General features: G+C 42.5%; 1 protein-coding gene and 1 pseudogene across 2 annotated transcripts in view; both read right to left on the reverse strand.

Moving 5' to 3' along the window:
• ACMSD (aminocarboxymuconate semialdehyde decarboxylase) overlaps window positions 1-27,817 on the reverse strand; it is an 81,563-nt gene that overhangs the window by 45,304 nt on the left and 8,442 nt on the right. The window contains exons 3-5 of one of the 2 annotated variants that reach the window (XM_002749492.5): window positions 7,442-7,538; window positions 4,791-4,840; window positions 2,892-3,128 (exon numbers count right to left, since the gene is read on the reverse strand). In XM_002749492.5, coding sequence (XP_002749538.1) covers window positions 2,892-3,128; window positions 4,791-4,840; window positions 7,442-7,538 — 384 coding nt within the window. The remainder of the gene's footprint in view (window positions 1-2,891; window positions 3,129-4,790; window positions 4,841-7,441; window positions 7,539-27,817) is intronic. The other variant, XM_008998987.5, reaches the window with a different exon arrangement.
• LOC108592225 (serine/threonine-protein kinase 38 pseudogene) lies at window positions 11,334-13,144 on the reverse strand (annotated as a pseudogene).

Consider the following 27,817-nt stretch of genomic DNA (forward strand, 5'->3'; position numbering starts at 1 on the left):
CTGGAAGTGTCAGGAAAAGGGTAACTTGAAGAAAGGACTTTTGATTCAACAGGTCCTGGGGAGCAGAAGAGATATAAGCCTTTTAAAGAGAGAGAAGCTAATTGGTTTCTCATAGTAGATGTAGGTTGGAAAGAAAATATTGATTTCTTGGGATGGTTTGGGTTTGGCAAAGGTGCATGGTCATGGTATCTCAGTGGGATTTGACTCCTCATTTTGATACAGCTTCAGCCTATGTGCCTTTGGTGGTTCTTTTCTTTTTAACAATTTTTCCTTTTTATTTTATTTTTTGTTAACTTTTATGTTCAGGGTACATGTGCAGGTTTGTTATATAGGTAAATTGTATGTCACAGGGGCTTGGTGTACACATTATTTTATCACCTAGGTAATAACCATAGTACCCAGTAGGTAGTTTTTTGATACCAATCTTCCTCCCATGCTTATTTCTGTTCAATTCACTTTAACATATTGTTGATCTCCTTCTATATGTGAGGCTTTGTAGAGAATAGAAAAAGAAGTTATACTCTCGCAATTATAGCTAACATTGACTGCAAACTTACTATGTGCCACAACTGTTATGAGAGTTTTACAATTATTAACTAGATTAATTTTTTTATAAGATGCACACTTTTACTACCCTCGTTTTACAGAGAAGAGAACTAAGGCAGATAGAGGCTAACTTACTCAGGCCTTGTGGCTGATACATGGTGGAGCTGGGCAGTTGGCACTACCATTCTGTCTGCCTTATACCAGTAACGAAGTTGTTTTTGCACCTGAAAACTTACCTAAGCATGTGTGATTGGGTTTACTCACTAAAAAGGGAGGTATAGGAGATGAAGGGACAGTTAGACCTTTGGAGTGCCAGGATCACCTTGAAATGACAAAGCCAACTTGGCTCATAATTCGTTTCAGCACATTATTGACGCAAGCTAGAGAGCAGAGAGTCAGGCAAACCTTGCTAACCAAACAAATATGCTGCCACCCCCAGGACATCATGAGTCACCTAGGGACAGGATGTGCTCCTGAATCCCCTCAGAGACTGGATGTCCCCAAAACAGCCCAGTTAGAAGGATTGATGGGTTGAGCTAGTCGCACAAATGAAAATATCCATGTAGACCCCAACCGGCTGCTGTTGCTTTCCAAGCCCCTTAGTAATTCATAAGTCCAAATCCAATGAATGCTAAAATGACTTGCAGCTGAAGTCTCACTCACACTGTGCTGAAACAACTTGGATGCATAAGTAAATAAATCCTCTTTTAAAGCTCATTAAAGTTTCTAGAAAACATTTACTGCATCAGCTAAGCCACTGCAGCCAGTAAGCTTCAGGGAGTTCAATATTTTGAGGAACATTAAATCTTTCAAGTCATTAGGAGGCAATTTAACAGGCAATTCCCTGACTGGTGGGCAGTCGCCATAGATACAAACATGGAAAATTTTTTGCCTGTAGTTAGACCTCCATAAATACTAAATGAGTAAATGATCAGTAATCACACTGCCTGGTGAGTCCACAAACATCTAGTTAAGTCATTATTGAAGATCTTGCATTTATAATGAAAATAATAGAAAGCAATATTATAATTCTAGGAAGGAAATAAAACATTAAAAAATGCAATTGAGTAAAGAATTATGCATCGTGAATCTTAGTACTGAGATGAGAAGGTTTGGTTATAGAAAGAATTGAAAGTGGAGGAAGAAGAAGAAGACTGATAGAGATGACTGTGAAACTATGGACACTTGAGGTTGGATATTTTAGAAATGAATAGGACTGAATTTTTGAAAATAAATTTTACCATGAAATATTTTAAGTATAGAAAGTGTAAATGATAACACAATGAGCATCCATATGCCCACCACCTAGTTTCACCAAATGTTAACATTTTCCAAAATATATGATTTAAAAAGTATCTTAATTACAGATTGGTTAAATAAATCAAAACATAGCCATAGATTGGAATATTCTGCAGTTATTTAAAAAGCAGGCATTAAAAGAATTTTCACTTATGTTGGAAATGTTTAATTAGCATACAAAATCACATGTGTAACAGAATTTCAGTTTCATTAAAATATAGATATATGCATATCAAAAAAAGTGAATATGTACTATAACAGTGGCAATTTATCTTTGAGAGGCTGGATTATGGGTAATGTTTGTTTTCATCTTTATACTTTTCTGTATTTTCCACAATTTCTTCCAAATTATTTTATAATTTTGACAAATGTTAAGTATTCTTTTTCCAAAGCAGATTTTTTTTTTGAAATGGAGTCTCGCTTCTCTTACCCAGGCTGGAGTGCAGTGGCACAATCTTGGCTCACTGCAACCTCCATCTCCTGGGTTGAAGAGATTCTCATGCCTCAGCCTCCCAAGTAGCTGGGACTACAGGCACATGCTACTATGCCTGGCTAATTTTTTTTATATTTTTAGTAGAGACAAGGTTTTGCTATGTTAGTCAGGCTAGTCTCTAACGGCTTCAAGTGATCCACCCACCTGGGCATCCCAAAGTGCTGGGATTACAGGTGGGAACCACTGCACCTGGCCGAAATATTTTTTTTTTTTTACATGTCATTAACATGATTCTTTTGCACACTGACTATGAAGAGGGTATTTTGGCTTTCAAGTGAAAGATTGAAAGGAGGGCAAGGGGGAAGGAAGGACACAAGATTTCACTGTGTTAACTCAGCGCTGGCCTAGGAACCATTCTACCAGTTCCTCTTCGGAATGGCCCACTCCTTTGTGGGGGCTATTTCCACATCTTTTACCTATATCTGATAAGTCGCGGGCACTGCTCTCCCCTCCCAGTAAGGTGGTGCTTCACCTCCTCCCCGCCAGCACCCAACGGTGCCCCCGGCCCAGGCGCTGGACGGCTGGCGTTGGCTGAGCAGCCCCGCCTACTCACCGCGTAGACAGGAAAGAGCTCCCGCGCATTCAGGTCCCACTCGTTGACGTGGGAGCCAATTTGGACCCCAGGAAAGCCCAGCTCTTTCACACAGCGCTCCATCTCCTTGACTGCCAGCTCAGGGGCCTGCATGGGCAACATCCCCAGACCCACAAACCTCCTGGGGTAGTTCGCAACGGTGGCGGCAAGGTCATTGTTTAAAAGCTGGCATAGGTTTAAAGTGTCCTGAGGTTTGGCCTGGTGGAGACAGAAAAGGGGAAACTGCATTGTTGAAAACCTACTCCCAGCACTTTGGGAGGCCCAGGTGGGCGGATCACGAGGTCAAGAGATCGAGACCATCCTGGCCAACATGGTGAAACCCCGTCTCTAATAAAAATACAAAAATTAGCCGGGCTTGGTGGCACACGCCTCTGGTCCCAGCTACTTGGGAGGCTGAGGCGGAAGAATTGCTTGAACCCAGGAGGCGGAGGTTGCAGTGAGCCGAGATTGCGCCACTGCACTCCAGCCTGGCGGCAGAGCAAGAGTCTGTCTCAAACACACACACACACACACACACACACACACACACACACACACACACCCTACTTCTTTTAGACATTTGCTCTGAACAGTGCCTCCTCGAGGCTATAATATTTGTCATTTTTCAGTGGCTTTACCACATCAGAAAAGAGAGGCACAGATTGGGAAAGGGCTGGCCCAGAAGCCAATCTTTGTAAAGCAAAGAAAACTGCAGGTGTATTGCTGATTCATTAGAAAAATTGAGGCCAGAATCAGAAGGGAAGGACACAATTAGTGGGCCTGGTATCCCTACACTAGAGATGAAATGAGCATGGGCTATCCCCAATGCCCCCGCCCCCCCACCTCCCAGGAGGTTAGGCCCAGCCAAGGGCCCCAGGCCACCATCAAGGCGCCTCCTTGTCACGTCTCATTGAGGGTGGCCAGGCTGACTCACTGACTTGTCCTGTCCCTGCCTGTCCTCCTCTCTGTCCTTCCTGTTGGCTGTGACATTCAGGACTGTCCTTGGCAAAATGCTGAGGCAGATGAAGTTTGCTGTCGGTTTCCCTAAAGCTCCCTTCCTCACTGTTTTCTTTCTTCTGTCACCCCACTGCCCCCAGCTCACTGCTAGGAATCTGATCCTCTCCTGCAGTCTCAGTCTTCTAGTCAGAGTGGTAGCCAGTCAGATAAATTCAGGCATCTTGAGGTCTCAGGGCACTTTTAAATAGTGAATGCATTCGCAGGAACAGGTAAGGACAGAGTCACTCGCTAATAATGGATTTATGAACACAGGTTGGGGAAGTGTGTTAGAACAGGTGGTATTTCCATTGCTCCTTAAATCACGAGAGTATCTGCTTGGATGAGCAGGGACTTAGCACACTCCCAGCTCCCTACAAAAATTTTCCTCTACAGGCTGGAAATCATGCCTGAAACTTTTAGTGCTTGAGATTTATTCACTTGGGAAAGAGCATCCAACTTCAGGATTCCCTTGTGAAGTGTGTTTTTCCCTTGGAGAGGTAATACAGTGTGTCATGATTTATCATTCCTATCTCAAAAATCATTCTTATTTCAGAAGACATTGGCTTGTCAATTCCCCAGCAAGGCATTGCAGGAATGAGTCACCAGACAGGTAAGTTCTGGTGGAGATTAAGGCTGGTCTAGAACCACTGTATAGTGGAACTATAATAATAATGCAGGTCACATAGCAACATGTGGCTACTGGCTACCATACTAGAGCAAAGACTAGACAGTTCTGAGAGGGGACCCTGCTGATCTCTAAAGGGGAGGACAGTTGTTGGGGGTGGTCAGTGGCACTGGTGTCCAGACTTGAGGCATCTGTTCACTTTTTGGGAGCTGGACACGAACCTTCAACACCAAGGAGATGGCTTGCAGTTTCACACTCACCCAGTAGCTAAACATGACAGGAACTGTGGAAAGGGCTTGCACTGTTACTCCTAGATTTGGACACAAAGAAAGGCAAAGCTGGTGAGAAGAACAGCCTGGGCACTCCTTCCTTTCCCAAGGCCAAGCGGCAGCAAGCCTCCACCCTAAACTCTTCCTGCTCTCCCTCCCTGTGTCCCTCTCTCAGTCCCTCCCTAGGCCCCCCTCAGCCCCCAGCCCCAGATTCTAGGGAGATAAGTAAAGGTTGGACACAAATGAGATCATTCAAGGAAAACTAACTGACCCCATTTCTGAAAAGTTATTTCTACCCTTCTTCCTGTGAAATTTTATTTAAGCAAGACTTTTTCAGGTCTTCCATCTTAGGTCATATACAACAGATCATGTCTCTCAGCCACCTTTCCTGCCCCATTAATTCAGCCTCTGAGTGATCCTAGAAGGAGTCCCAGAATGGGACCCTGAGTTTGACTCCAGCATCCAGGATACCAAGAATCTTTTGTCTTCAAGAGGGCCTACTTCCTAAGGTTGTTGTGGGGATTAAATGAATTAATACACGTTAGGTTCTTAGATTAGTGCCTGGCACAAAGTAAATACTCAGTGAGGGTTGGTCATGACTATTTCTCTCAGCCAAGGAATGAAACACACAACAAAAACCAAAGATGACCCATGCAATTTGTTTATCCTGCAGCCATAAGCAGTGGTTTCTGACACCAGTCATTCAAGTCTCATGCTCACTAGTTTTTTCCTTGAAAAGGAGAAAAGGTCCTTGCTGTAGCTCCACATTTCCTACAAAACCTTGCTCTTTGCTGTAGGTCAGGGAAGCATGTTCTTTCTCCAGCTCTCCTCTCACCCCAATATACTTTTAGAACAGGGTGATATATGCTATATTGTGGAGTACTCTACAGAGGTGCTGCAGGTCTTCTGCAAAGTTCAATTTAAATGCCACTAAAATATACTGTTAATTACAAAGAATTTTTTTAGAGACAGGGTCTTGCTTCGCCACCAGGCTGGAGTGCAGTGGTGCAGTCATAGCTCACTGCAGCCTCAAACTTCTGGGCTCAGGTGATCTTCCCACCTCAGCCTCCCGAGTAGCTAGGATGACAGCTACATGCCACCATCCTTGGCTAATTTATTATTATTATTATTTTTGTGTGGAGACAGGATCTCACTGTGTTGCCCAGACTGATCTTGAACTCCTGGGCTCAAGTGATCCTCCTGCATTGGCCTCCTAACATGCTGGGATTATAGGCATGAGCCACCATACCTGGCTCTATTTTTAATTGTTAAAAAATATATAAAGCAATACCTGGACGAAGGTATCTACAGCAAATTCCAATATGCTGGAGACCACCTACTCATTTTGGGCTGATGGGTTGATTCTTTTTTTGCAGACCTTGGAATAAAATGTCTCCTGACATCTCTGTGTATGTTTGAACTTCTTATAATTTGTCTTTGATTAGGAAGGTGGTAGTGCTAAACTGCTCTTTTATTCGTGTGTTTGAATTGTTTCTTTTCTGGTTGCAGTGTTCCACCAATGGACATGTGTAGTTCTGACGATGTCAGTGGTGGTCAGTTCCCCATCACAGCCCAGGGACGCAGCCCACAGATGTCTGGAAGGCTCCGGCGTTTTCTTGGAGCATGCTCTCCTCAGGTGGCGCAGTCAGCCAGGCAGTTACAGGTGAAGCATAAAGTGGCCATCATGTCATATTTTAGAAAGACTTTAAATTTTTTGTTTGTTTGCTTTGAGACAGAGTCTCACTTTGTCGCCCAGGCTGGAGTGCAGTGGCACGTTGTCAGCTCACTGCAACCTCTGCCTCTGTGTTTCAGGTGATTCTTGTGCCTTGGTCTCCTGAGAGTCTGGGATTACAGGCACATGCCAACATTCCTGGCTAATTTTTGTATTTTTAGTAGAAATAGGGTTTTGCCATGTTGGCCAGGCTGGTCTTGAATTCCTGACCTCAGGTGATCCACCCGCCTTGGCCTCCCAAAGTGCTGGGATTACAGGCACAAGCCACTGTGCCTGGCCTGAAATTCTTTTAAATTGTGAGGACTCGTTTGATTTTTAAATTTAAGGTAAAAAGTGCAAGATGTTCTTAGAGCTTGTTAGCAATTCAGCTTTGAAAGTAACACTTCCTAATTCTCTTCTTTCAAATTTCTGGATTGATTTTATTGTAGTGTATTCTGAGATTACACAATTAACTTTGTTTAACTGCTTCTATTTCCACCCCTGATGTGTCGGTGGGAACGTTCCGTGTAGAGTGCAGTGAGACAAACTGCAGAGAGAAATTGGATCTTAAGTCTTACTAAGCAGGCAATTTTCATTCGTAGTTTTGTGATTTCCAATTTTTACTATTTTAATTGATTTTATAATAAGTAAATACTATACATTTGAACTAATTTTTTAGACTAATAAAATGCCTCTTTTATCTTTTTCATGATATAGCATTCAATTTTAAAGCAGGGTATAACTCATTTTGAATATAAACTCTAAAAGCACTGTGGTGGAGGACCCTGTCCCTCCCACAGTGAAGCTGGAACAGCTTGTCCTGGCAGAGAAAAGAGGGTTAGAAGTTACCGTCATGTAGTTGTCAACAAACTTTAAGCACAGACATTACTTTTACATCAGATGCTAACACTGGCAGCATTTCTTACAGTACCTTTTTGGTCCATTTCTCTAATACGAACTTCTGGATCCCAGCAATTCTCTTGCACCACTCTGAAGACCTTCCCATCTTTCAACATCTTTGCTTCTCCCTGGGGCAGAGAAACCACATTACTAAAATGCAGTCTAAGCCCACTTGGACTAATCTTTCCTCATGTGCTTTAGAACCTATTTCTTCCCCAATATTTCAAAAGATTTTTACTTAATTCTTGTGGAAGTAGAAATCAGTAATTTAAGAAAAATCAACTTTCTTTCCACATGCTTTTCTTTGGCCTGGAGTTGAATGGGTGGGCTCTGTGGGTGTCAATGGCTGGACACAGAGTTAGCAAGGTTGAGGTTATGTTTCTCTGGGCTGCATGATGGAGAATGGCTGATCACCTTGCTGATCTGAACTCCTGGCTACTAGATCCAAGAGGGTGGCCCAGCATCTGGAAAATGTTAGATATGTAACGTTTAGCATTGAAAAGAACCTTTGAGGTAGACCATCTAGTCCAACCCTCTCATTTTATAGAGAAGCAATGTATGGATAATGGAAGTATATGATTTGTCAGACAGAGCAGGGTCCACTGGTGTCAACACCTGTGGGAGGAGGTGGGCAAAGAATTCAGTCTAGTAGCATGCACCAAATTTGCTGCTGAGTTACTTCTTCCACAGGCATCATGCTTGCCTGGGTATACCACAATAATTTTTATATGTTTTCAATGACAAAAAATTGGCATATATTTATGCTGTACAGCATGATCTTTTGATATATGTGTGCCTTGTGGAATGGCTAAATCAAGCTAATTAACATCTACATCACTTTTTTGAGGTGATAGCACTTAAAATCTATTGTTTTAGCAATTTTCAAGTATACAATACATTATTATTAACTATAGTCACCATATTGTGCAATAGATGTGACCTTATTCCTCTTGTCTAACTGAAATTTCATATCCTCTGACCTTCTCAATCTCTCCTCACCCCTTCAGCCCATGGTAACCACCATTTTGCTTGCTACTTCTATGAGTTAGACTTTTTTAGATTCCACATATATGTAGACTATTTGTTTTCCTATATCTGGCCTATTTCATTAACATAATGTCCTTCAGTGCTTAACATAATGTCCTTTGGTGCTATTCATGTTGTTGCAGATGACAAGATTTTCTTTTTATAAAGGCCGAATAGTATTCCATTATGTATGTATACCACATTTTCTTTGTCCATTCATCCATTGATGGACACTTAGGTTGATTCCACATCTTGGATATTGTGAATGATGCTGTAATGGACATGGGAATGCAGATACCTCTTTGACATACTGGTTTCATTTCCTCTGCATATGTAGCCAGAAGTGGAATTGCTGGATCATATAGAAGTTCTATTTTTAATTTTTTCAGGAAAACATATGACAATATCAATAGATACAGAAAAATATGACAAATTCTTACATCCTTTTATGACTTAAAAAATTAGATATAGAAGGAATAAAGCTGGGATCGCCATACATGAACTTTACTGTTTATCAACATAATCCCACAGCTAACATCATACTCAATGGTGAAAATGGTGAAAAGTTGAAAACTTATTTTCTAAGATCAGGAACATGACAAGGGGGCTCACTTTTGCCACTTCTACTCAATCTGGAAATTCTAGCCAGAGCAATTAAGCAAGAAAAAGAAAGAAAAGTTATCTAAATCAGAATGAAAGCAGGCAAATTGTCTCTCTTTGCAGACAACATGGTTTTATATATAGAAAACCCTAAACATTCCACCAAAAAACTGTTAAACTAATAAATTGGGTAAAGTTGCAGAATACAAAATTTTTGATATAAAAAGCCAGTAGCATTTCTATTTGCTAAGAATGCACTATCTGCAAAAGATGTCAGGAAATCAGTCCCATTTTAAATAGTATTTAAAAACCATTTCTATAACATACTAATAATACTCTGTCATTTCTTTTTTCTTTCTTTCTTTCTTTTTTTTTTTTTTTTTTTTTTACTGTTTTCACACAATTTATTCGGAAGTTTACAAGTTAAAATGTGGGCATTTTCCCATAAAACAAATCCTGCCACTCCCCAAGAAAAAGACTCTCCTAACACTGCAGTTACTTCTCTTTACCCAGGCTTACCACACACTATTGCAAAACACACAGGAGTCAACACCCCAACTATTTGGTAATACAAAGAGACTACAAAGTTACACAAAAGAATCTCATTTACTTTATTTTCACTAGCAGGCTATGAATGAAAGACTGAGAGGCAAACACATCATCTTCAAGAATTGAGACTTCCTTAACCTTTTTTCTTCCTCTAAGAGGTTAAAACCCAAAGCAGTTTCACTGACAACTGTAACTCTGATACTCCATTTTTCTTTTCTGAATGGCTAAGGTAGGAGTTACTTTCCTTACAATGCTGATCTTCACAATCTCAAGACTGGCAGAAAGCAGGCTCCCAGCTGTAGCTCGGCCTCAATGCTCTGCAATAAGCAAAATTCCCACACAGGTGCAAATGATGCCTTGAGAGTTATCAAAACTTTTTAAAAAAGTAATAATGCATTAATATGGAGCCTCCACATTTTTCTGTAAAGGCGGTGGCAGCTGTGAAACAGAAGGCACTTTGTGCTCATGAGAGAACGCCACAGCAGAGAGACCCAATCCGCCTAACTTGCAGGCGACCCTTGAGGGTGGGGAGGAGTATCCTCCAGGATGAAGTTCTGGCTTTAAAAATATTAGAGATGTATTTAAAATATGTTATCTGGATAGCAATAGTTGCATGGAGGAATTCTTTTTTTAAAAAAAAAAAATCTGCAAAGGAAAAAACTGTAATCATGATTCCAAGGCAAAATGGCTAAAGTTGGGAGAGAAGAAATACCGAGGGAAGAGACAAAACATGGTTGCACCAAGGACTGAGGAGTGAACTTTACAAGGACTTGTCAGCTGGCTGTGTACTTCTATTGGGCTGGTTCCCTCACTATCTCCAAAGAGGTTCTGAAGACCTTGCAGGAACAGGAACAGCACCTTAGCCAAGAGGATTCCAAGCCTCCTGCCTCTGCCTGGGTTCTCCTTGTTAGGTTCCCAAGGAATAAACTGAGTTCCCATTGGCAGTACTTATAGGTATTGCTGGTCCGTGGCAACATCTGTTTTAGGGGTTTTCTGGTATAGCCGTGAAGTGAAAGTGAGGATTTTCCATATGATCCAGGATTCCTTGGCAATTCCCAAAGGCTTTCTGGGCCTTCTAAGAGCAACAGTGGATCAAGCTGGTAACCCCCATCAACACTCAGAGAAGCAGCATGGGTATTTTATATTGGGGGCAGAGAGGAGATAAATCAATGGACTGACAGTCTTTATCTTAGTACCATAAATAAAGTGCACCATGAATGGAGGCTATAAGCCACTCTCCTGAGGCTGAGGTGTGGGTAGAAACTACCATCACCACCTTCAGGGTGGTGGATCATTTCCTTCAGCCAGGATACTGGCTGCTGAGACTGTCATTATTGCTTTATTTCCTTAGTACTATGGACTTTTAGCTATAAAGAAAAAAGAAATACTTGGTGGGCTTGGCAGACAGTATGTCACAAAATCACAGGAACCGGCTGATATTTGATGACTATACATGACAATCTCAATAATGTTGGATGATGGCTGTTTTTCCTCTTCTTTCTGATGAACTTAGGAAAACTCAAGTTGTTTTGAAAACACCTGTTGAATTGGCTCATGACGCTTCAGAAGAAGAAGGAAAGCTGTTTATGGCCGATGTAGTAGAAATGGTTGTCTTTGTTTATAAGTTTTCAGATGGATTATGGAAGAAAATTCTCTTATTATCACATTTCAGGAGACTTCACTATGACGTATTGGTGGGTTACATCAACTTCTTGGAAGCTCTTCAAGAGTGTGAGAGGAAAAGCATGATGTTGTACAAAGAACTCTGCTCCATGTAAGATTCTGTGGCAAGAGTACTATTTTGCTGCTTTCCTGTAGGAAGGTATTGCCCCACTTTCAGTCAGACCCTCAAAGCGCTTGTATGTGTAATTGATGAAGACCCAGTCTTTGTTCTTTAGTCAGTCTCAGGGTGATTACTTGTGGCCACTGTTGGCTTAAGAATATCAGATTCTGGAAACTCATTGAAGTTTGAGGTATCATCAATGCTTTTGATTTCAATAGATATTGCAGCTGGTCTCACTCTGATATGTTCCCAGTCAACGCCTTCAAAAAAAGAGTTACTTTTGATTTCCTCAACTCCAGGAGCTGCAATTCTATGCTCCCATTCACAGCAGCATCTCAAAATTAGATCCTTGGCTTTTTCAGGGATGGGAACTTCTGGAGGAAAAGTCAAAGTTTCTTTCCAGTTCATCACCTTCTTATATGTCTCTTGAGGGGTCTCAGCACAGAAAGGTGGGTAGCCGATGAGCATCTCATACATGATTACCCCAAGCAACCACCAGTCACAGAGCTTGTTGTATCTGGTCTGCATGAACACCTCAGAAGCAATGTAGTCAGGAGTGCCTACTGTGGAGAAGGCTAGCTGACGTCTATTTCTTTTCCAGATTTCTGCTTTCCTTTTGGAATTCATGTTCTGGAAAGTGAAATCACTGGGGAGGCTGTGGTTCAGATTCCTATAAAATTCTGTCCTGTGTGCTTTTTTCAGTCCTGTGCAAAGACCGAAGTCAGAAAGTTTCACATGGCCCTTGCTGTCCAAAAGAAGGTTGTCTGGTTTGATGTCTCTGTGGATGAATCCAAGTTGGTGGATAGAGTCTATGGCTGATACTGTTTCTGCTATATAAAACTGAGTCTCTTCTTCTGTCAGAGTGTCTTTTTTCATCAACAAGGTCATCATGTCCCCTCCAGGCAGGAACTCCATGATTAGGTAGAGGTTTAGCTTATCCTGAAAACTATAGAACATTTTCACAACCCACAAACTGTCTGCCTCCACTAGAATGTTATGCTCCACACGAATGTGGCCAACCTGCTCTTTTTCAAGCATATCTGCTTTACAGAGTATTTTCGTTGCATACACATGCCCCGTATCTTTCTTCTGAACAAGCCATACCTCACCAAATGCTCCTCTGCCTATTACTTTTAAGGACTCAAAATCTTCCAATCCAAGTCTTGTTCTCTTCAAACGATGAAACTCTGTTTCCTTCTGAAAATGTGCTGATCTTCTGAGTCTTTTCTCCTCATCTTTTACAGCTTCTTCTTCCTTCACCTTTTCTAACTTCTTTTGTCTCATTTCTCGTTCTTCATGTTGAGTGATAAGGTTGCTGTAAAAGTTCTCCAGTGTCACTTTGGTCATTGTCACCCTTTCTTTTGCGTGGTTACTTATGGATGAGCAAGGTGTTGAGCCTGTCATTGCCATGGAAGAGCCTGGGAGAGGCAGGGCTGGGGGCGGTGGAGAGCCGCAAATGCCTCTTCGGCCAGTAGTCCCTATGTGAAGGCTGGTGAAGTCCCGGCGGCGGCAGCCAACGAGCCAAAGACCAGAGGGGATGCGTGAGGGGCTCTGAGACAGGGGGCAACAGGCAGTTATATGTGAGGACAACAGGAAGTGTTCCAATTGCCGGAAAAGACGGGAGGGATAACGGGCCAAGGCAGCCCAATCCCCTGCCATGGAGATGGGCTCTACTCTGTCATTTCTAAAGTTACATTCTTATTTAAGTTAAACCATAGGAAAAGGTCTAGAAAGATACCCACCAAACTGCTAATAGGAATTACTTTTGAGAAGATACACACATAACCAACAAACATGAAAAAATGCTCCACATCACTGATCATCAGAGAAATGCAAATCAAAACCGCAATAAGATACCATCTCATACCAGTCAGAATGACCATTATTACAAAGTCAGAAAATAACAGATGCTTTGAGGCTGTGTAGAAAAGGGAATGTGGGCTAGGTGCAGTGGCTCACACCTGTAATCCCAGCACTTTGGGAGGCCAAGACAGGCAGATCACCTGAGGTCAGGAGTTTGAGACCAGCCTGGCCAACATGGAGAAACCCCATCTCTACTAAAAATACAAAAATTAGCTGGGCATGGTGGCGCACGCCTGTAGTCCCAGCTACTCGGGAGCCTGAGGCAAGAGAATCACTTGAACCCAGGAGAAAGAGGTTGCAGTGAGTCAAGATGATGCCACTGCACTCCAGCCTGGGTGACAGAGTGAGACTCCTTCACACACACACACACACACACACACACACACACACACACAGAATGCTTCTACACTGTTGGGAGGAATGTAAATTAGTTTAGCTACTGTGGAAAGCAATTTGAAGATTTCTCAAAGAACTTAAAATTGCTATTCAACCAGGCAATCCTAATACTGGGTATAGATCCAGAAGAAAATAAATTGTTCCACCAAAAAGACACATGCACCTGTATGTTCATCACAGCACTATTCACAATAGCAAAGACATGGAATCAACCTAGGTGCTCATAACAATGAACTGGATAAGGAAATGTAGTATTCCATATACATCATGGAATACTATGCAGCCATAAAAAATGATGAAGTCATATATCCTTGTGGCAAAACAGATGCACCTGGAGGCCATTATCCTAATCAAATTAACACAGGAACAGAAAACCAAATACTGCATGTTTTCACTTAGAAATGGAAGCTAAACATTGGGTTTGCATGGACATAAAGATGGCAAAAATAGATACTGGGGACTACCAGAAGGGACAAGGAGGGGAAGGATGAGGCCTGAGAAACTGACCATTTCCAGTGGTTACTATGCTCACTACCTGGGTGACGGGATCAATTGTACTCCTAAACCTCAGCATCACTCGATATACCCAGGTAACAAACCTACACATGTATTCTCTGAACCTAAAATGAAAGTCGAAATTATTTTTAAAAAAGGAAGTACTTTTGAGAACAGGGAGTGCTGGTCCAAGAGTATTGTAGCTTTATCTCTAATGATGTGAATCTAAAAAGGAGCATTTATTCAAATATTACTTATATAATAATAATAATAAATTACTCTTAAAAACAAAAACATTTGAGGGTATTGGACTAGATCAGTGGCTTTCAGCCAGTTTTGGCTGTGACCCCACATTAAGAAATCTATTTTTTGGCCTGGCGCATTGGCTCACATCTGTAATCCTAGCACTTTGGGGGGCCAAGGCAGGTGGATCACTTGAAGTCAGGAGTTAGAGACCAGCCTGACCAACATAGTGAAACCCTGTCTTTACTCAAAATACAAAATTAGCGGAGCATGATGGCATGTGCCTATAATCCCAGCTACTTGGGAGGCTGAGACAGGAGAATTGCTTGAACCTAGGAGATGGAAATTGCAATAAGCCAAGATCATGCCATTGCACTCCAGCCTGGGCAACAAGAGCGAAACTCCATCTCAGAAAAAAAAAAAAAAAAGGAACCTATTTTTCATTGTCATTCAGAATACCCATATATATCTATTTGTACAGATAGAAACTGAGACAGAAGTTTCATGAAACAATATTTACTTTTGCCATAAGCAGTGCATTCTGCTATTTTGTTTTGCAATCTATTTCATTTTTTAAGGGGGTTAGTACTTTAACATATGAATTTCGGGGGACACAAATATAGTTGATAACAGTGAGGAGTTTGACAGGATAATGTGGGTAAAAATGCTAAGTTTGATCCGTGTGTGTGTGTGTGTGTGTGTGTGTGTGTGTGTTCCCAAGGCCCTGGGATGAACTCGGTGTGCGTTTCTAGATACTGTTGACCTACAGCTTTGAAATGGGCCCATGTCTACCCTCCTGAGTTGGAGGCTTTAAAATGCTCCCAGGTGTCCTTGCCATCAGGGTACAATTCTGCCCCCAGCCCATGCAGCCCCTGGCAGGTTGTCATACAAACCAAGGACTGACCTGCTGCTTATACTTTTATAAATATTCAATCAAAAGACAAATGATGTTTTTCAATTCTGAGCAAGGCTTTACCGTGACAAACAACTACCTCTCAGTTTGTTTGGGGAACACTGAAAAACCAAGAGTTAAGAAGAGAAATGGAGCAAACCAGGGAAATGTTTTCAAAAGACCTTTCAGAGAACAGGAATCTCCAGGGTAAGTCAATCCTGGGGGTAGAAAATATTTCTTCACTAAAGAACATAGGCGAATAAGAATTATTTTCAAATCCCAAATCCTGGATTTTCTCATTGTACTTGGCCTAATTTGCATAATCATATACATTTGCATGTTATTTACATTTGCATATTGTTTTCTATGGACTTGAGAATCCCTGACCACTGTTATTATGAAAAATACAGACTGTGTCTGTTTTGGTTTGCTTTGTTTTGTGGTTGAGAGAGAGGGAGTGTGTCAGTCTTTTGTCCTATTTGATTACCATTGTATCACATTTTGCTGGAAATAAGTAAGTCAGTAGAAGTGACTGGAAAATAATTCCTTCTTGTTTTCTTTTGGAGATTTTGCTACTAAGTTTATGAAATTTTTTGATATTAAAACAAAATGAAATGAAGGCCATTTAAATCCTATATTGAGGGACAAACTGAAGACTGGGACATGGAGTAAAAAAAGAAAATCACAGCTGCCTGTCCTTGCAGCTGGGGCTTCCTCACAGCTTTACCATCAGCTCCATTCATATACTTTCCCTCAGAGAGACTTGAGGCCAGCATAGAGCATCAGCTTTCAGGCTAGGAACAAGCACTTTGAATGGGAGAAGTGAAGCACAGTGTTTGAATTGGCACTTAGTGGACACATTGAAGAAGGTGAGGATGAGCTGTCCCAGAGACAGTGATGTTTAAAACTCTTCAGTGGTTCCCCACTGTCTTCAGGATCAAGTTCAAAGCCCTAAGTCCATTTTGGGGCCTAAACCCCTAAATCCTTCATGGCCCTGTCTGATGGGGTTTCTGGCCTCCTCTCAAGTTTCTTGCCTCTGCTTCACTCTCCCTACTCTTGCCTGCCTCTATCTGTTCTCCACAGAGCAACCAACGTGGTCTTTTAAAGCCACTAAGACCCTCCGAAGAATTTGCATTGTTTTGAGAATGCAATCCAGACTCTTTTGCATGCCCTGCAAGTCCCCATGTGTCTGGGCCTCTGTATTCCTTGCCAGCCCCGTTTCTTACTGTCTCTCCCTTTCACTGCATTTCAGCCACATTGCCCTCCTTTCTGTTCCTGAACACATCAACTCTTTACCCCTTGGTGGCCTTTGCAACTTCTGTTCCCCCAGCCAGGAACACTTTTCCAGGTGTTCCCTTCTCACCTTCAAAGCCTTTGCCAGTTAACTGTCCAGCCAGCCAGTCTCTCATTCTCTATCACATTACTGCTTTATATTCCATTCTCTGAATTGATCATGTTGACTTTTGACCTCTGAATCTGAGCACCCTCAGAGCAGAGACTATGTCTATCTCGTTCAACAGCATATTCCCAGTATCTAGATTGGCGAGCCTAACATAAAACAAGTTTCAATAAAAATTAGTGACTCAGTGAATGAATGAATGTATGAGAGCCAGTGGTTCTCAAACTTGAATGTGCTACTTTGAGAGGCTGAAGTGGGAGGACCCTGGGCCACATAGTGAGACCCCCTGTCTAGAAAGGAAAATTAAAAAATTAGCTGGGCATGGTGGTTCTCAAACTTGAATGTGCTACTTTGGGAGGCTGAAGTGGGAGGACCCTGGGCCACATAGTGAGACCCCTGTCTAGAAAAGAAAATTAAAAAATTAGCTGGGCATGGTGGTGTGCACCTATGTTCTCAGCTACTTGGGAAGCTAAGGCAGGAAGATTGCTTAAGCCCAGGAGTTGGAGGCTGCTGTGAATAGTGATTGTATCACTGCAGTCCATCTGAGCAACAAAGCAAGACCCTGACCTTAAAAAAATTAATAATTGGGGAGGAGACTCAAGATGACGCTGTGAGAACAACCCAGGATTGAAGCTCTCACTGGATGCGCGGAGAGGGTGAGTCGGGGAAGCATTTCCAGACGGATCTTAGTTGCCCACAGAACGGGGAAATTCCCAGGTATAAAAGAGACGCGGGACGCCAGGCAGAGGTCTCCGCTGGTGCAGCCGGCAGCCGGTGCGGCTCCGGCCCGTGCCGGAGCGCAGAGGCGCTCCACAGTGCTCCATACAAAAGCGCACTGTTACGGGTGCCCTGTTGAACCGGCAAACTGAGACCCGAGAGGGCTGAACTTGAGACTGAATGGGTCTTGAACTGTGACCCAGCCCAGGGAATCCCAGGGAATCAGTGTTCGGGGGAGCGCAGTGCGACAAACAAAACTGCGATTCCAAACTCTCCCGGTGAAAAGGTTTTCTTAAAGCGCAGCTCCACGGGGGAGGGGCGTCAGCCATTACTGAGGCAATCAGCCCCTACTGAGGTACACACCCATTGCTGACACAGCCTGCCGTTGCTGAGGCAACCTGGTACAACAGAGAGACTCTGCTGCAGGGCATAGCCCGTGGCAACAGAGCGGAGACCACAGCAGAGGGGCAGAGCCTGCAGCAAAAGGGCAAACCTCACACCAGCAGGGCGGAGCCTCGGCCGGCAAAAAGTGACTAGACTGCCTCCTAGCTGGGCAGGACAGCGAGGTGGTCACTCACAAGGAAAGCCCAAACCCACCCCCAGACAGAGCATCTGAGAAAAAAAGGGGTTTTCTTACGAGTTAGGTTGCAGCAGAGCTAAACATAACAGCCTAGCAGCCCTGAATGAACAACAGAGCTCACAGCTCAGCACTTGAGCTCCTACACAGTACAGACTGTCTCCTCAAGCAACTCCCTGACCCCTCTATATCCATAAGACTGACATTTGGCAGACATCATCCTGGGACAAAGATAGCAGAAGAAGAAACTGGTAGCATCCCTCGCAGTTCCGCAGCTGCTAGAGGTGCACCCCAGACAAGCAGGGCCTGGAGTGGACCTCAGCAGTTATACAGCGAAGGGGCTAGACCGGTAGAAGGAAAACCAAGTAACAGAAATACTCCATCATCAACAATCTGGGTGTCCACTCAGAGACCCAATTGAAAAGTCAGCAACTACACAGACGACAGGTGGATAAATCCACAAAGATGGGAAGAAACCAGCGCAAAAAGGAGGAAAACACCCAAAACCAGAACACCTCGCCGCCTAGAAAGGACCAAAACTCCTCACCAGCAAGGGAACAAAGCTGGACGGAGAATGACTGTGACGAAATGACGGAATTAGACTTCAGAAGGTGGATAATGAGAAACTTTTGTGAGCTAAAAGAACATGTTTTAAATCAATGCAAAGAAACTAAGAACCTTGAAAAAAGATTTGAGGAAATGATAAAAAGAATGGATACCTTGGAGAGGAATATGAATGAATTAAAGGAGCTGAAAAACACAACACAAGAACTTCGCAAAGCATGCACAAGTTTCAATAGCCGAATTGACCAAGCAGAAGAAAGAATATCAGAAGTCGAGGATCAACTCAATGAAATAAAATGAGAAACCAAGATCAGAGAAAAAAAGCGCAAAAAGGAATGAACAAAGTCTCCAAGAAATGTGGGACTATGTGAAGAGACCTAACCTACGTTTGATAGGCATACCAGAATGTGATGAAGAGAATGAATCCAAGCTGGAAAATACTCTTCAGGACATTATCCAGGAAAATATCCCCCACCTAGCAAGACAGGCTATTGCAGGAAATACAGAGAACACCACAAGGATATTCCGCAAGAACAGCAACCCCAAGGCACATAATCATCAGATTCAACAAGGTTGAAATAAAGGAGAAAATACTAAGGGCAGCCAGAGAGAAAGGTCGGGTCACCCACAAAGGGAAGCCCATCAGACTCACAGCAGATCTCTCGGCAGAAACTCTACAAGCCAGAAGAGAGTGGGGGCCAATATTCAACATCCTTAAAGAAAAAAACTTTCAACCCAGAATTTCATATCCAGCCAAACTGAACTTCAGAAGTGAAGGAAAAATAAAATCCTTTGCGAACAAGCAAGTACTCAGAGATTTTGTCACCACCAGGCCTGCTTTACAAGAGCTCCTGAAAGAGGCACTACACATAGAAAGGAACAACCAGTACCAGCCATTCCAAAATCACACTAAATGCTAAAGAGCATCAACAAAATGAAGAATCTACAACAACTAACGGGCAAAACAGCCAGCTAGCATCAAAATGGCAGTATCAAATTCACACATAACAATATTAACCCTAAATGTAAATGGACTAAATGCACCAATCAAAAGACACAGACTGGCAAATTGGATAAAAAGCCAAAACCCAGCAGTGTGCTGTATCCAGGAAACCCATCTCACATGCAAGGATACACAAAGGCTCAAAATAAAGGGATTGAGGAAGATTAACCAAGCAAATGGAGAGCAAAAGAAAGCAGGAGTTGCAATCCTCATCTCTGATAAAATAGACTTTAAAGCAACAAAGATCAAAAGAGACAAAGAAGGCCATTACATAATGGTAAAAGGATTGATACAACAAGAAGAACTAACGATCCTAAACATATATGGACCCAATACAGGGGCACCCAGATACATAAGGCAAGTTCTTAACGACTTACAAAGAGACAGACTCCCACACAATAATAGTGGGAGACTTTAACACTCCACTGTCAATATTAGACAGATCAACCAGACAGAAAATCAACAAGGATATCCAGGGCTTGAACTCAGACCTGGAGCAAGCAAACCTGATAGATATTTACAGCACTCTCCACCCCAAATCCACAGAATATACATTGTTCTCAGCACCACATCACACCTACTCTAAAATTGACCACATAATTGGAAGTAAAGCACTCCTCAGCAAATGCAAAACAACTGAAATCATAACAAACAGCCTCTCAGATCATAGTGCAATCAAGTTAGAACTCAGAATTCAGAAACTGACCCAGAACCGCACAGTTTCATGGAAACTGAACAACTGGCTCCTGAATGTTGACTGGATAAACAACGAAATGAAGGCAGAAATAAAGAAGTTCTTCGAAACCAATGAGAATGAAGACACAACATGCCAGAATCTCTGGGACACATTTAAAGCAGTCTCTAGAGGAAAGTATATAGCAATAAGTGCCCATATGAGAAGAATGGAGAGATCCAAAATTGACACCCTATCGTCAAAATTGAAAGAGCTAGAGGAGCAAGATCAAAAAAACTCAAAACCCAGCAGAAGACAAGAAATAACTAAGATCAGAGCTGAACTGAAGGAGACTGAGACAGGAAAAACCCTCCAAAAATTCAATAAATCCAAGAGCTGGTTTTTTGAAAAGATCAAATAGACAGACCACTAGCCAGATTGATTAAAAAGAAAAGAGAGAACAACTAAATAGATGCAATAAAAAATGATAAAGGGGAAATCACCACAGATTCCACAGAAATTCAAACCATCATCAGAGAATATTACAAACAACTCTATGCACATAAACTAGTAAACCTGGAAGAAATGGATAAATTCCTGGACTCCTATGTCCTCCCAAGCCTAAACCAGGAGGAAGCTGAAACTATGAATAGACCAATAACAAGGTCTGAAGTCAAGGCAGCAATTAAGAGCCTACCACACAAAAAAAGCCCAGGTCCAGATGGGTTCACAGCCAAATTCTACCAGACACACAAAGAGGAGCTGGTACCATTTCTTCTGAAACTATTCCAAATAAACCAAAAAGAAGGAATCCTACCCAAATCATTCTATGAGACCAATATCATCCTGATACCAAAACCCAGCAGAGACCCAACAAGAAAAGAAAACTTCAGGCCAATATCCATGATGAACATAGATGCAAAAATCTTCAATAAAATATTGGCAAGCCGATTGCAACAGCAAATCAAAAAACTTATTCATCATGATCAAGTAGGATTCATCCCGGGGATGCAAGGCTGGTTCAACATATGCAAGTCTATAAACGTAATTCACCACATAAACAGAACCAAAAACAAAAACCACATGATTATCTCAATTGATGCAGAGAAGGCATATGACAAAATTCAACAGCCCTTTATGCTAAAAACCCTCAGTAAACTCGGTATCGATGGAATATATCTCAAAGTAATAAAAGCTATTTATGACAAACCAACAGCCAATATCATACTGAATGGGCAAAAACTGGAAGCATTCCCTTTGAAATCTGGCACTAGACAAGGAGGCCCTCTGTCACCACTCCTATTCAATATAGCACTGGAAGTTCTAGCCACAGCAATCAGGCAAGAAAAAGAAATAAAGTGTGTTCAAATAGGAAAGGTGGAAGCCAAATTGTCTCTATTTGCAGATGACATGATAGTATACCTAGAAGACCCCATTGCCTCAGCCCAAAAACTCCTGAAACTGATAAGCAACTTCAGCAAAGTCTCAGGATATAAAATCAATGTGCAAAAATCACAAGCCTTCCTCTACACCAATAACAGACTTAAAGAGAGCCAAATCAAGAAAGAACTGCCATTCACAATTGCTACAAAAAGAATAAAATACCTTGGAATACAACTCACAAGGAACATAAGGGACCTCTTCAGGGAAAACTACAAGCCACTGTTCAATGAAATCAGAGAGGACACAAACAGATGGAGAAACATTCCATGTTCATGGTTAGGAAGAATTAATATCGTGAAAATGGTTATACTGCCCAAAGTAATTTACAGAATCAATGCTATCCCCATCAAGCTACCATTGACTTTCTTCACAGAACTGGAAAAAACCACCATGAACTTCATATGGAACCAAAAGAGAGCCCGCATAGCCAAGTCAATTCTAAGCAAAAAGAACACAGCGGGGGGCATCACACTACTGGATTTCAAACTATACTACAAGGCTACAGTAATCAAAACAGCATGGTACTGGTACCAAAACAGAGATATAGATCAATGGAACAGAACAGAGGCATCAGAGGCAGCACAACATATCTACAACCATACAATCTTTGATAAACCTGACAAAAACAAGCAATGGGGAAAGGATTCCCTGTTGAACAAATGGTGCTGGGAAAACTGGCTAGCCATGTGTAGAAAGCAGAAACTGGACCCCTTCCTGACACCTTACACCAAAATTAACTCCAGATGGATTAAAGACTTAAACATAAGACCTGGCACCATAAAAACCCTAGAAGGAAATCTAGGCAAAACCATCCAGGACATAGGAGTAGGCAAGGACTTCATGAACAAAACACCAAAAGCATTGGCAACAAAAGCCAAAATAAACAAATGGGACCTAATGAAACTCCACAGCTTCTGCACGGCAAAAGAAACAGTCTCTAGTGTGAATTGGCAACCAACAGAATGGGAAAAAATTTTTGCAGTTTACCCATCTGACAAAGGGCTGATATCCAGAATTTACAAAGAACTCAAACAGATTTACAGGAAAAAAACAAACAAGCCCATTCAAAAGTGGGCAAAGGATATGAACAGACACTTTACGAAAGAAGACATATATGAGGCCAACAATCATATGAAAAAATGCTCATCATCACTGGTCATCAGAGAGATGCCAATCAAAACCACATTGAGATACCATCTCACGCCAGTTAGAATGGCGATCATTAAAAAATCTGGAGGCAACAGATGCTGGAGAGGATGTGGAGAATAAGGAACACTTTTACACTGTTGGTGGGAGTGTAAATTAGTTCAACCATTGTGGAAGACGGTGTGGCGATTCCTCAAGGCCTTAGAAATAGAAATTCCATTTGACTCAGCAATCCCATTACTGGGTATATATCCAAAGGACTATAAATTGTTCTACTACAAGGACACATGCACACGAATGTTCATTGCAGCACTGTTTACAATAGCAAAGACCTGGAATCAACCCAAATGCCCATCGATGATAGACTGGATTGGGAAAATGTGGCACATATACACCATGGAATATTATGCAGCAATCAGAAATGATGAGTTCGTGTCCTTTGTAGGGAATGGATGAATCTGGAGAACATCATTCTCAGCAAACGGACACAAGGACAGAAAATGAAACACCGCATATTCTCACTCATAGGTGGGTGATGAAAAATAAGAACACATGGACACAGAGAGGGGAGTACCAAACACTGGGGTCTACAGGGGGGAAAAGGGGAGGGCCAGTGGGAGGGGGAGGTGGGGAGGGATTGCCTGGGGAGAAATGCCAAATGTGGGTGAAGGGGAGAAAGCAAACAAAACACACTGCCATGTGTGTACCTATGCAACTGTATTGCATGCTCTGCACATGTACCCCAAAACCTAAAATGCAAAAAAAAAAAAAAAATTAATAATTAAAAAAAATATTGACTGTGCACCAGAATCACCAAAAGGCTTGTTAAAACAGGTTGCTTGCCCTACCTAGAGGTACTCTCTACCTACTCTGGAGAGTTTAGATTTGGTAGGACTGGGGTAGGGCCCAATAATTTGCATTTCTCCCAAGTCCCCTGATGACGCTGAACCTGCTGGTTGTGGGACCACAGTTTGAGAAATGCTGGTACTATCCGTGGCTGAGTGCTTGAATTCTGGGCTCACATATGTTTAATATTTCATGACTTTGTTCCCTGTCTTCTTTTCCTAGAATGTGGTTTCCTTATTCCTTGGGCAGACCTCCCCACCTGCTTCAAGATGTGGGATGGGCATCACTTCCTCCAGAGGGCCATGTCTGATCCTTGGTGCCCAAATCTCTACCCCTTAGCACCTGGTGCAAAGAGAGTCCTAACCTTTACAGGCTGCATTGAGTTAACCCTGCACATTAACTGGATTTTCAGACCACGAGTCCTCCAGAGCCTGCATTAGTCATGACTTTATGCCCACTGGAAGCTCATGAATATTCCCTCTGAATTCTGAGAGGGTATATGATGCCTCTGAAAATGAAGTTAAACCCACACCCTGGGCAGACCTAGACTTCCAGCTCACTTTCAGGCCTCATTATTTCCAGAAGGCTTTGCCCACAAGCCTTCTTTTTGCTTTTTCCTTTTACCAACTCAACTCTTAGTTACATTATCTCCTCCCCTTTGTCTCCAGTGTTTAATTTCTCCAGCGTGTGCTCAAACCTAACTGTTCCATTTATTTTGGTCAGCTTTAATGTACTATGATAACCTGTAGAGAGCACTAGGTCACTTCCTTGAACTAGGTCAGTAAATGCTAACATTGAGAGGGGGGATTCAAGATGGTGCGGTAAGAACAACTCAGGATTGCAGCTTTCAGTGAACGTGCAGGCATTTCCAGATGGATCTTTATTGCCCACAGAATGGGGAAATTCCCAGGTGTAGGAGACACACGGGACGCCAGCGCAGCTGTTTTGGCCGGAGCGGCTGCTTCGGCCGGCGCCACAGTGCAGCAGCACTCCGCAACACTCTGCACAAAACACACTGGTCCAGGTGCCCTGTTAAACCGGCAATCTGAGATTTGGGAGGGCAGATTAGCATATCCATCTGATTAAACAGGACTTGGACAGTGAGCCAGACCAGGAGATTCCTGGGAAGTGGCATCTGAGCCAGCACAGTGGGTCGCTGCACGGAAAATCACACAGATCCAGGTGCCCTAACAGCAGGTGACTGAAACACCTGGGAGAGAGCCAACCGTTCAACTTAAAAAAAAAAAAAAGGCGCTCTGAGGCAGGGAGCCAGGTGAGCAGGCTTGGTGGGTTTCACCCCCACAGGGACAAACAAAATGGCGATTCGAAATGCTCCAGGTGGAGAGTTTCACTGCGGGCACAGCTGAACCCAGGATGGTGCAGCTCGGTGGGGGAGGGGCATCCACCATTACCAAGGCAATCCGCCCCTACTGAGGTACACTCCCATTGCTGACACAGCCTGCCGTTGCCAAGGCAGCCCACCATGACAGAGAGACTCCACCACAGGGCGGAGCCTGTGGCAGCGGGGCAGAGCCCGCAGCAACAAGGCAGACCCCACGCCAGCAGGGCAGAGCCTCGGCAGGCAAATAGTGACTAGACTGCCTCCTAGCTGGGCAGGATAGTGCAACGGACACTCATAAAGAAAGCCCCAACTCCCCGAGACAGAGCATCTGAGGAAAAAAAGGGGTTTTATGAGTTCTGCTGCAGCAGACTTAAACGCAGCAGCCTAACAGCCCTGAATGAACAATGGAGCTCACAGCACAGCACTTGAACTCCTATAAAGTACAGACTGTCTCCTCTAGCAGCTCCCTGACTCTTGTATATCCAAAGAGTCACCTCAAAAAGGACTGATCAGACTGACATTTGGCAGGTATCATTCTGGGACAAAAATAGCAGAAGAAGAAAGTAGTAGCATCCCTCACTGTTCTGCAGCTGCTACAGGTGTACCCCAGACAAGCAGGGCCTGGAGTGGACCTCAGCAGTCATACAGCGGAGGGCTAGACTGGTAGAAGGAAAACCAATTAACATAAATACCTCATCATCAACAATCTGGGCATCTACTCAGAGACCTAATTGAAAAGTCAGCAACTACTCAGACGACAGGTGGATAAATCCACAAAGATGGGAAGAAACCAGCACAAAAAGGAGGAAAACACCCTAAACCAGAACACCTCGCCTCCTACAAAGGACCAAAACACCTCACCAGCAAGGGAACAAAGCTGGACAGAGAATGACTGTGACAAAATGATGGAATTAGACTTCAGAAGGTGGGTAATGAGAAACTTCCGTGAGCTAAAAGAACATGTTCTAAATCAATGCAAAGAAACTAAAAACCTTGAAAAGAGATTTGAAAAAAGATTCGAGGAAATGATAACAAGAATGGATAACAGAGAGGAATATGAATGAATTGAAGGAGCTGAAAAACACAACACGAGAACTTTGCGAAGCATGCACAAGTTTCAACAGCTGAATTGACCAAGCAGAAGAAAGAATACCAGAAGTTGAAGATGAACTCAATGAAATGAAATGAGAAACCAAGATTAGAGAAAAAAATGCAAAAAGGAATGAACAAAATCTCCAAGAAATGTGGGACTATGTGAAGAGACCTAACCTACGTTTGATAGGTGTACCAGAAGGTGACGAAGAGAACGAATTCAAGCTGGAAAATACTCTTCAGGATATTATCCAGGAAAATTTCCCCAACCTAGCAAGGAAGGCCAACACTCAAATCCAGGAAATACAGAGAACACCACAAAGATACTCTGCAAGAAGAGCAACCCCAAGGCACATAATCGTCAGATTCACCAGGGTTGAAATGAAGGAGAAAATACTAAGGGCAGCCAGAGAGAAAGGTTAGGTCCCACAAAGGGAATCCCATCAGACTCGCAGCAGATCTCTCGGCAGAAACGCTACAAGCCAGAAGAGAGTGGGGGCCAATATTCAAAATCCTTAAAGAAAAAAACTTTCAACCCAGAATTACATATCTAGCCAAACTGAGCTTCAAAAGGGAAGTAAAAATAAAATCCTTTGCAAACAAGCAAGTACTCAGAAATTTTGTCACCACCAGGCCTGCTTTACAAGAGCTCCTGAAAGAGGCACTACACATAGAAAGGAACAACCAGTACCAGCCATTCCAAAAACACACTAAATGCTAAAGAGCATCAACAAAATGAAGAATCTACAACAACTAACAGGCAAAACAGCCAGCTAGCATCAAAATGGCAGTATCAAATTCACACATAACAATATTAACCCTAAATGTAAATGGGCTAAATGCACCAATCAAAAGACACAGACTGGCAAATTGGATTAAAAAAACCAAAATCCATTGGTGTGCGGTAACCAGGAAACCCGTCTCACATGCAAGGATACACAAAGGCTCAAAATAAAGGGATGGAGGAAGATTTACCAAGCAAATGGAGCACAAAAAAAAAGCAGGAGTTGCAATTCTCATCTCTGATAAAATAGACTTTAAAGCAACAAAGATCAAAAGAGACAAAGAAGGACATTACATAATGGTAAAAGGATCGATACAACAAGAAGAGCTAATGATCCTAAATATATATGGACCCAATACAGGAGCACCCAGATATTTAAGGCAAATTCTTAATGACTTACAAAGAGACTTAGACTCCCACACAATAATAGTGGGAGACAGTGGGAACACTCCACTGTCAATATTAGATGGATCAACCAGACAGAAAATTAACAAGGATATCCAGGACTTGAACTCAGACCTGGAACAAGCAAACCTGATAGACATTTACAGCACTCTTCACCCCAAATCCACAGAATATACATTCTTCTCAGCACCACATCACACCTACTCTAAAATTGACCCCATAATTGGAAGTAAAGCACTCCTCAGCAAATGCACAACAACTGAAATCATAACAAGCAGTCTCTCAGACCATAGTGCAATCAAGTTAGAACTCAGAATTCAGAAACTGACCCAGAACCGCACAGCTTCATGGAAACTGAACAACTGGCTCTTGAATGTTGACTGGATAAACAATGAAATGAAGGCAGAAATAAAGAAGTTCTTCAAAACAAACAGGAATGAAGACACAACATACCAGAATCTCTGGGACACATTTAAAGCAGTCTCTAGAGGAAAATATATAGCAATAAGTGCGCATACGAGAAGAGAGGAGTGATCCAAAATTGACACCCTATCGTCAAAATTGAAAGA

This window comes from Callithrix jacchus, chromosome 6 (assembly GCF_049354715.1).
Source record: "Callithrix jacchus isolate 240 chromosome 6, calJac240_pri, whole genome shotgun sequence".
In the NCBI taxonomy this organism is placed as follows: Eukaryota; Metazoa; Chordata; class Mammalia; order Primates; family Cebidae; genus Callithrix; species Callithrix jacchus.